The sequence below is a fragment of the Malaya genurostris genome, chromosome 2 (genome assembly GCF_030247185.1).
Source record: "Malaya genurostris strain Urasoe2022 chromosome 2, Malgen_1.1, whole genome shotgun sequence".
Lineage (NCBI taxonomy): Eukaryota > Metazoa > Arthropoda > Insecta > Diptera > Culicidae > Malaya > Malaya genurostris.
Genome location: NC_080571.1, coordinates 56,652,334 through 56,663,411, shown reverse-complemented (window position 1 = coordinate 56,663,411; position 11,078 = coordinate 56,652,334). Strand labels below are relative to the sequence as shown.

The following is an 11,078-nucleotide window of genomic DNA, read 5'->3' as shown; positions in this document are numbered from 1 at the left end:
TCGTAAGTGGTTTGCAAAATTTCGTACTGGTGATATGAGCACCGAAGACGATGAACGCAGTGGACGTCCAAAAGAGGCTGTTACCGATGAAAACGTGAAAAAAATCCACAAAATGATTTTCAATGACCGTAATGTGAAGTTGATCGAGATAGCTGACACCCTAAAGATATCAAAGGAACGTGTTGGACATATTATTCACGAATATTTGGATATGAGAAAGCTTTGTGCAAAATGGGTGCCGCGTGAGCTCACAATCGATCAAAAACAACAACGAATTGATGATTCTGAGCAGTGTTTGGAGCTGTTGAATTGCTCCCTCATCCACCGTATTCTCCAGATTTGGCCCCAGTGACTTTTTCCTGTTCTCAGACCTCAAGAGAATGCTCGCTGGTAAAAAATGTAGAAGCAATGAAGAGGTAGTCGTTGAAACTGAGGCCTATTTTGAGGCAAAGGACAAATCGTACTACAAAAATGGTGTCGAAAAGTTGGAAGATCGCTATAATCGCTGTATCGCCTCTGATGGCAATTATGTTGAATAATAAAAACGAATTTTGGCAAAAAAATGTGTGTTTCTATTAAACGATACGAACTTTTCAGCCGAACTGTTACCTTTCGTTTTAAATTTACAATTTTACTGTGCATTTAATTTGGCAAAACAGAAAAAGGAATTGTTACTATTTAGGCATTAGCCCTTCTGAAACAAAATGCAGATCCAGAGATGCCATTTATACAGATTTATCTGTATTGTATAGATCTTTGCGTTCATATACTGATTTAAATCAGATTACAGATTTTATACAGATTTGTAAAGGTTCATAAAAAGTGAGAAGTAAAAAGTTAGACTTTTCTTTCTGAGTGTCTGTTAGTATTTGATTGCAGTACATCTTTAAAAGATTATTAATCAACGGACAAATCACATGTTTAAATGGAAATCTTTTGTGCAAATATTTGATGATGAACACTGGTAAACATTTATATTTAAATTTTAAACCAAACTGATTTATTTTATTAGTGAAAACAGATAGAGCAGATACATATTCTCTATGAAAATATCTGGCATCTCTGTGCATTGCTGATGAAACACATACTTAAGGTTAAATGTAGCGGAATGCGCGAATCGCGTTTTTGATCAATTATTCAAAAACTAGATCGATTTTCGAAAAACCAAAAACACTTAAGTTTTCAAAAACAAATTTATCACAATTAAGTATTCTTAGGCTGTGAACCATTTCACGGTTAATTTAAACTTTTGGTTAAAATCTGACGCTTGGAGTGGTTATTTTGTGTCGAGTAGTTAAATTTAATTAGAACTGCGGCCCATTTAAAAATTTGACGGACGAAAGTTTATTTTCCGCAGGAAATAATTTCAACTAAAGAATTACTATTAGAATTTTCATTGCAAGTTTTTTTTTCAGTGTCGGAAAATAACCATCGATCTGTCAAAAATAACCATGCTCTCGAGCAGAGATACCATTTATACAGATTTATCTGTATTATACAGATTTTTACATACGCATACAGAATACAGATTTGATACAGATTTCATAAATTTAATACAAATCTCCCAAAAAGCAAAATGAAAACTTGTTCGTATGAGCAATCTATTAGTATATGATTGCAGTGACGAGAAGCAAAGTCTTGGTCTCATTGAATCTACCATTGTACAGCAATAATGTATTGAAATAACATCTTTTAACATCATTTTATTGTTGAAAGGTAATTTTGTTAGTGAATACAGATAAATACAGATTTTTTATAGAGAGTAATACAGATTTCCTATGAAAATATCTGGCATCTCTGCTCTCGAGCTAAGACAAGACCTGACATCTGGGAGGGCTGCTTTTGTTCCAAAATGGACCAGTTTCTGATTGGCTGATTTTGATGTTGCTACCTGCACATTGTGAAAAGAAAAAACTTTTGCAGGGCACGCGAGCAATGATGCCAAGTATAAAGATAATCAGAAAACATTAAATTATTTAAGTTTATTAAAATGTACAATTCTAGCTCACCAATGAAAATGAAAATTTTCGGAGAATGTTTCACTTTTTTTCAATCTTATTGGTAATAAATGTTTATAGTGACAGTACTGTGTAATTAAAATAAGCATCAAGCCGTTTTTCTTTTTAGTGAATTAAAGTGTAAACAAAAAAGATTTGTTAAATTAGTGTGAACTCGAAAGTGTGTTTACTTTTACGAGAAGAATGAACTGTTGTGTTCCACACTGTGGTCGCACTAAGCATTTCTATCAAAACCTGACTTTTTCCGATTTCCAAAAGATCCGATAATACGTCAACAATGGATTCGATTTTGCGTTCAACATGAGATATTTCGTGTTTTGTCATCAAAGCTCAATTAATTGTTTTTAAGCATTAATATATAATAAAGAGATGCATTCACCAAAACATTTTTCATGTTTATTTCAAATCAAAAACCGAGTCTACAAATTTAAATTTAATAAATATTTTTTTCCTAGCATAGTTAATAAAAAATTTGTAAATATGGCTACACTGTAGACGATATGTTGGTATTTATTCCACAGGGCGAAAATGACGAGAAGGATGATTCGAAAGGAAGAATAAGAAGCCAGTTGTCAGGTCTTGTCTTAGCCTAAGACAAGACCTGACAACTCGGACTCAATATATGCCGAAATGGCTGTATATCTCTTGTGAAGAAACAAATAGTGAAATTATGCTCTCCGCAGGGCAAAAACTGATAACCCGAATAGAAAACCTCGCACTAAAAACTATTTTGCTGCCGAGTCCGCATAGTCTTGGCTGCCTCATGAAATTTTAAGTCAGTGTGTGCAGTTTTCTTCATTTTAAGAAAAACTATTCGAAACTTGCAATTGAGTTGTACCAGATTTATCTGCTTGCAATGAACGTAAAATTTGCCGATATGAGAATATTATCATAAAAGTTTCAGAAATACAGCATTACATACGCAATGAAAACAAAAATCAAATCAGATAATTTGTATTCGGTTTTCATCTCGCGAAAAAATAAACAGAAAAAATAAATTCATCATAGTTACTCTCATAGTTATATATTACCGCCTGAGCAACATGTTCTTGCAACTAAAGCACATGGGCTCACCAAAATAATACCTACAGTGCGTATCATAAATGTCGGGTTCACTAAAATGAATGACTAAACTGTATTGTCGTTGAGGTCAGTTTGATAAAAATAAAAACAAAAATTTCCCTTTTCAATATTTACATGTATATATTTCCTTTTATTTAAGTAAAATAAATCATTACGTTGGGTGAACCATTATTTTTTCAACACACTGTTACTATCGATGTCATATTGGAAAATATTGAAGAAGAATTCACTGCAAGATTTTTCATATTAATTGAAACATCAATATGATTAAAATCGTCTGAAAAGGTGTATGAATGTTTGATAGCTTTCTTATACATATTTAAAACACTATCTCGATCATATTCATTGAAAATAATAGATTGTTATTTTCATAGAAATCGATGTGCAATCATCAAAACACGTACATGCAAAGACGCTAGAAAATTTCAGGTGTACGAAGACATGTTTTACCATACAAATTCAGTTCGTTGTCGATTTTCTATTTGCTGAAACATAAAAGATCAATTCTGCAATATGTAGTATTACCATTGATTTATGTGCAGAATATTTTTATAGCTCCATGTTTGTGTTATGAGCAGTTGTATTGAAAATCAAATGTGAAACTTATTCATTAGAAATTATGTTTGCTATGTTTTTGAAAACATCAATTCAATTCTTGTTTACATTACGTAGTAGTTTCCATGAGTTTAACAATTGTTTTTTCTCGGATTTTATTACTGCCTTTGAGATGGGATCGACGCATGAGTTTTTGTATCAGTTGCACAATAATTGTGAATAAATGTTCGTGACAACGGAAGAACTTAAAGATATGTTGCACAACACAGAAAAATTGCGCTTTTTCCATAACATAACAGTTACTACAATAGTAATGTGAACTAATTTAATAAATTGCACAATCTGTAGAAACATACACGACAGCAACTTAACGTGCTACTTGGGTAGTGTACTATTGAAATACTTCAGTGCTTTTGCTATACACGTTTAAGTTTAAAAATTTCGATTCTATTGGTAGTTAGATTATATAAATCCTTTCACAGCTTTAAAAATACGAGAAAGGCAAACGCGCCTTATGAATTATTCTCTTTGATATTCATTTATACCAAACATTTCAGAAAAGTTTAATTTTGAATTATTTGAGATTATGTCACACAACTAAAAATTTTATCATAAAATTCTGATCATATTTCCGATGGCATGTAGCAAAAATTATGTTGATTCGTTAGATACAACAATAGATATTCACGATCAAAAACTTATCACTCTCTCAGAGGGTAAATTTTGAAAAGGCACCCCATAGTAAAGTAAGTCGTATTCACGACAAAAATACTTGTTGACAATTTGAAGAAGGAAAACAATTTTTTTTGTAACACTATGAGAACATTTGGCAACTTTGCGAAACCAAATGAGATGAAAACAAAGCACAATCAAGCTCAGATGAATTAGAGAGCGTTACCTATTTGTACTATAGAACAAACGAAAAAATCGTTGCAAATCGCTACTGCCCATCGTTTAAAACCCAGTTGGTGTGCATCGATTCTGACGTATTATTACAATATTTTTTTCTACTGTGCACGTAATAAGAAAGAACCTCTGACAAATCTTACTATCTCTTACGGAAATCGAAACTCCTTCCGCGAGTAAAATGAGCTGCAGCAAGATTCACTTTCAGCTTGGAATAGGCCGATCACGATTTTACTGCGCCCGTGTATAACTCAAGGTCCAAATTACATATGTTTTAGGCGTCGCGGCGCAGTACGACGATCGCGTTCGGCCGGCTTTTACACTCTCCATGGTGGGAGCGGCACGGCACATTATTACCACATCGTCGTTTTTCCATGCGCTAGCTAGTATTTTTCGTTTTCGTTTTCTTCGTTTCGGCTCGAAGCGTGCCACCGCGCTGCCTTGTCTGTGTATGAAGCCTTGTGTGTGGTATCCGACGAGCTTTTTAGCTTTTTTCCCACTTTTTTCCCCCAGTGCGGTGACTTCAGGTACCGGCAGCAGGCGACGAACCCGTCTCCGTTGGGGCTTAGCTTAGATACGATCCGATCGCGTCGCGTAGCAGACCATCGCCATTCGCTGACAGAGTCCGTCAGTTAATCCTTACCGCCGTTTGCCACTGCACTGCCCATCGGAACCGAAAGCACTTAGTGGAAAGGCTTAACCTTACGCGGTTTTGGGGTTGTTTCGATCAGTTTCGAACTGGCTCTGAACCACGGCGGTCGTCGGATTTTTTTTCTACGTCTTCTTCTGCTGGTTAGCCGTGTTGGCTCGAGTGACTTCCTGCTGGGACGTGTGATCATAATACAAACAGGAAAAAAATAAGCATAACGATCCATAAAGTGTTACTTTCTTCGTCGAGCAAGTTGAGGTGAAGCAATTTGTCAACCGAAGAACAATGCGCGCGTGCGTCGTGTGATGAAAGACGAAGGGAGATTATTCAAGTAGTGCCCCTACGACGGTCGGTTGTGTAATATGGTTTTTTAAAGAAGTAACGAAAGGCAATAAACATCTCTTGATTTGCCTTTTGTACCGTTTTTTTTTCTTTCTCGTTGGTGAGAAGATGTAACTAGTTTCGGAGGGCATCGAAGAAACCTTTTTTGTTCCTGACGCAGCAGAAAAAAAACCGAAACGACTTGTGGAAGGAGTTCGAAAGATCTCCGAGTTTGTTTTTTATTCGTGATAAAATTCGATTCAGGCTGCTTACAGTGACGGAAATCGTCGACTTTTGTGTTTTGTTGTTTTGGTGCAGTTACATAAACAGCATCCGCAAGCGAACGGATTTGATACCGAGCGGAGACACGGACTTGAAGGTGAACGAAATACTTTGGCGCGAAAAACCGGAGGAAAATGAAGCCAAACTGGATTAACGTTTCAATAACTGGTAAATTCACAAAAGCACATACGATCGAATCGATCGATAAAAAAAAACTGCAATTATGCCACAAACCGAATACAAAAGCGGCCAGTTCTTCCAACGACTGCGGTTTGGCCAGTCAACGTCAGTCACCTGGTGAAACTTTTGTGGGTTTGTTTGCGTGCACAAAACCCCGAAATTCTTTTTTTCGTTGTGAGAAAGAAAGGAAAATTATCGTTTAACTATGTTTGGGGAAAGAATCTGAGCTAGTAGCTTTGCAGTAGATAAACTTAAAGACGTTCTGGGGAAAAAAGCATTTGATCCATTTCAATTCGTCTTCGACTCATCAGTGCATAGCAGGTTCAAATTAAACTGCAGCTATGCCATCCAACAATTCAACTTATAATCTTAGTGTGAACAGTGCGGTTTTAACTTTATATTACTATCGTTAAAACATGTTTTTTAAAAAACTATTTATTGGAATATGAGTTTAAATTAAATTATTAAGATTTAAATTCAGCCACAAGTGGTGACTTTTCAGCCCTATTATATGTATGATTTGGTTATTACCATGAGGACATTATTTGCTTCCGCAATTCTGAGATTTTTGCGTAGGGAAAATTCTAAACCTACTTGTATTGTGTAATGGGGAAAAGAAACTTATATACTAACTTACTAACTAATACAGAGAGCGAATCGATTCAATTGAAGAATGCATCGATTTTTGTCGGAATTTGCTTATAATATTATGTGACATTACATCTAATGGTTCTATATTTGTGAGTTTGTGTAACACATTTGTACTAAACCAGGGAGGACGCTTCAAAATCATTTTCAGAATTTTATTCTGAATCCTTTGAAGCGTTTTCTTCCTGGTGGAACAACAACTTGACCAAATGTGATCCTTGAAAGTGAGTTTTTTGTCATACGTTAAACCTAAGTGTTAAGCTTGATCAGACCATGTCAATTCCAAGCCATTCAATTTGAGAATGTGATTATTGTTTGGTTTAAGAAAAGAAGCTTTTGGCTTATGAGGAAAGATAATTAATTGCGTTTTTGCTGCATTTGGTTTAATTTTCCATTTTGACAGATAGCTAAAACATGTTATTTTTTGCCGGTGTGAACATAGTATGAAGAAGAATTTTCAGAGTTATGAGATTTTCAAATGCTAATATACGAAGCTATGCGGTTTTTCATGCAATTGTTCAGCGAATTTATCCTATTCTGCTTTTATCGGGGTGCTTTGGCTCTGGTCTTTCTTTATGCATTCATTTTTTTAAGAATTTCTTTTATTTTAAACGATTTTCTTAAATTGTGATTTTTCGTGTGCATTTGCGTTTTGTATTTCACAGATTTTGAACAAATTCGTAGTTTTTTCTATGTTCTATGTTTTTATATGAATTTCTGAATTTATGCGGTGTTTTGTTAATCTCCTAAAAAGAAATGTAAAGACTGTCCCAGAAAGTATGGACGCACTTTGATTTCGCTGTAAATACTTCACAAGTGTTAGATATTGAAATTTTATTCGATATACTGATAATATTGTGGTCCCGGCAATGATTTGTAATCGAGTTTCACGTAGGTTTCGTCGTCCATGATTATGCAGTTCAAATTTCCAGCAAGAATCGTATTGTACAGCTCTCGAACCCTCGGCCTGATCGATGCTTCTTGTTTCGGACTACGTTTTGGTTGTTTCTGCTTCTTATAGGTTCGAAGATTCAAACGTTCTTTAGCACGAAGAACATTTGACTTCGAAGTGCCCACTTTTTTGGCCACATCCCGAACTGAAACCTCCTTCTTTTGATCGAACGCCTTCAGTATACGTTTATCCAACTGAGGGTTAGCAGGACCTGTTTTTCGACCCGTTTTCGGTTTATCCTCAAAGGTGTTATTCTCACCGAACTTCCTGATTGCATTTCGCACGGCTTTTTCACTTACTCCTTCCATTTTTGCTATCTTTCTGAGTGACAGTCCGCGTTCTGTGCACCATTTGTACACAATTTTTCGACGTTGTCCTGCTGAAAGTCCACGCATTTCGAAACAAACTAATGAAAACGAATAAACAACTGCACAAGTGATTAGAGAAGAGTGTAAACAACAGGACGCAGCCATAAAAATTGACAGATTCTGAACCATTTCTGGGACAGTCTTTACTTGAATTTTTAGGAAAAAAAGTCTTTGTACACATGAATTACCTTTTGTATGCAAGTTCGAACACAAGAGGCCCATAAGGGATTACTGGGCTGCTCAAAGCGCCTCTACAGGAGAATTGCTACTTGGTGATTGCTTTTTAAAACAATCGTTAAATTTACACACATTGAAATCTCTACTGGGCCGTTTTCTGTGGTTTCGGTGTTTCCAGAAATTTTTATCACTGCCAAATCCTGGTTGTGAGAGATTGTGATAGAGATGGCCAAAACAGTCCATTTCAAAGAAGCGTTCAGAATTTGATAGTTCCAACGAAAGAACTAGAACTCCTGAACCGTTCTTCAGTATAGTTCTTTATAATAAAATATTGGTGGTTTTGGATAGAACCTTTTGTGAAGGCGTGCGTGAAGGGCCAAATTGTATAATTTTATAAGATATTAAACACTGATTGGATATAATCGATTTTGAACACTGTTGCGAATTTAGAACTGTGAAAATTGCAAAAAAAGCTGAGCATATCTTAGATTTGCACTGCACTGCTAATTTTAATTTTCGATTTACAAAGAAGCAATCTTTATAACAGGTGTACAACTTTGCTTCCGCCGTTTTCCGATAGGTGGCTGTACCGGCTGAGGCTGGTTAAAATACATAAATGATAATGCCTTTAAAGTGAGTGTGTATAGTGCCTAACAAATTGTCATCGCCGTTTCAGTGACAGTTGTTCTTGTTTTCGTATTTTTCACGCTCGAAAATGTCTGTTTATGTGCCCAATTCTCGCCATTTGCGAGAAGTTTTACTTTTCTGTTACAATTCGAAAAAAATGCAGCTGAAGCATCGGATGCTCTCAGAAACTTACGGTGATGCTGCTCTGAGTAAAAGAACGTGTCGGGAGTGGTTTCAACGTTTTAAAAATGGTGATTTAGATGTCGAAAACAAACATGGTGGTAGAGAAAAAACCTTCAAAGATGAACAACTAGAAGCATTGATGAAGATTCTCGCCAAACCCATCACAGGAGATCACAACCGAACGCAACTGATGCGCCTTAGTCGCGCGCTAAAAGTAAAGCGGCCACAGTATCAAGAGCGACATGACAAAGTCATCCTCTAACACGACAATGCTCGGCCTCACGTCGCAAAAGTGGTCAAAAAGTACCTGGAAACGCTGAAATGGGAAGTCTTGCCCCACGCGCCGTATTCTCCAAATGTCGCCCCTTCTGACTTCCACCTATTCCGTTCGATGGCACACGGCCAGTCAGATCAACATTTTCATACCTTCGAAGAGTTGGAAAAATGGATAGCGTCAAAAGAGCAATCCTTTTTTTGAGCCAGGATCCGAAAATTGCCGGAAAAATGGAAGAAAGTTGTCACTAGCGACGGATAATACTTTGACTAATACATCTGTAAGCACTATTTCGCAATAGAGCTTTTAATTTTAGAAAAAAAAACGGCGGAAGCAAAGTTGTACACCTGCTAGTTCTTTAGGTAACATTTAAAGCCAGTCTGATTTTGCATGATGTTCCACATTGTTGACCATTTCCCGTTGTATTTTTCTCCAATGCCAAAGACCACCAACAAGATGATGCAATCGATCTTCTTCGAAGGGAAACTGGCACTGCGACCTGAGCGTTTGAGGTTTTGTACAACGCTAAAGGTCTGCTTTCATTGACGACTGCTCCACCTGACGGCTGAAGTCCAAATGAGAGCACGACCTGAGCGTTTGAGGTTTTTAACCACGCAGAAGGTGCACTCTCCGAAGCTGCTGGTCCCACGACGTCTGCTTCCGTCCAACGCACAAGAAGAAATTATCGATTTTTGACCACGGTTCCCCTTTTATACGCAGTCAGTTGAAGATATGTGCCTGACTACCTCAAAATTGTCGTCCTTGCGCGAAAAATCCAAGCAAAAGTAAAGAGTTTTCCTCCTAAATTCCTAATCATATTTTTGATGAAATGGTGAAATAATTATGTTGCTACCGTTAATACAAGTCGAGATATTCACGATTAAGTTCTGCCCATTCTTCCATATGGCTAATTTTGAAAAGGCACCCCATAGTAAAGTAGGTCGTATTCACGACAAAATGGCGCCGCCATAGAAATCAACTTACCGTCACAAAAATAACATTCACTTCATTTTTATTACGACAACATATGTGTTCATTTAGGGGTTAATCTAAGTTTGTGCTAAGGGCACATAAACGTTTTTACTTTTCTTTACGTTTACGTTTGAACTGCTCTGCACTGACGAGTCTAAGACGAAACGTAAAGAAAAGTAAACATGTATGTTTTTATGCACTAATTTAATTGAATTATCTAGACATTGTCAGGATAGATAGAAAGACGGCGTTTTCAGCTATGCAATTCTTCCTTCAGAAAAGAGACTTTCCCGACCGCTAAAGTCAATGAATCATTTTGAAATTTTCAGAGAATAATCTAAACTAATTTTCTAAGAGATTGTTAGTAGGATTTTTATATACTCGTCACTGTTTCTGAGAAAATCAGATTTGAAGCGTGAAAATAGCCCTCTAAACAACCCTAAAACACACTGGTCTCAGCCCTTGATAGTGAACACAGTGATTTTTTTTTATGTATTGCTTTATATTATTAACGACTTTAACCGTTCATGGTCATTTGCCGTATTTGTACATATTTAAATTACCTATCATTCACTTTTGTGCACTTTTCAATTTCTACTGCAATCTTAAACACTGCGACCATTTCGAAATCAACAGTTTTTAATACACTTTGTTTTTGAATTCAGTCAGTTTTATTTCTTTTGAAAAGATTAGAGAACTATCGTCCTTCAACTTTGTTCTTTTGTTCAATCATTCTTTTAGAAGAAATAGTTCCTTTGAACGGAGTTCCGCGAACGGATTGCGCATCTCTAGATTCTGGCCACAGACAGAAGATTGTCTGGAATCCGGCAGCTGTCAAAAAAGCATCATTCTCTTGTTGAACATGTTTAGCAAACTTGAGAAA

At 36.3% G+C, this 11,078-nt stretch overlaps 1 protein-coding gene across 4 annotated transcripts in view; it reads left to right on the top strand.

Annotated features, from left to right (window-relative positions):
• The first annotated feature begins 5,151 nt into the window (after nt 1-5,151).
• Nucleotides 5,152-11,078, top strand: part of LOC131430356 (proclotting enzyme) — a 63,919-nt gene continuing 57,992 nt past the window's right edge. For all 4 annotated transcript variants that reach the window (XM_058595263.1, XM_058595262.1, XM_058595264.1 and 1 more), the window contains exon 1: nt 5,152-5,982. In XM_058595263.1, coding sequence (XP_058451246.1) covers nt 5,949-5,982 — 34 coding nt within the window. In that variant the 5' untranslated portion in view covers nt 5,152-5,948. The remainder of the gene's footprint in view (nt 5,983-11,078) is intronic.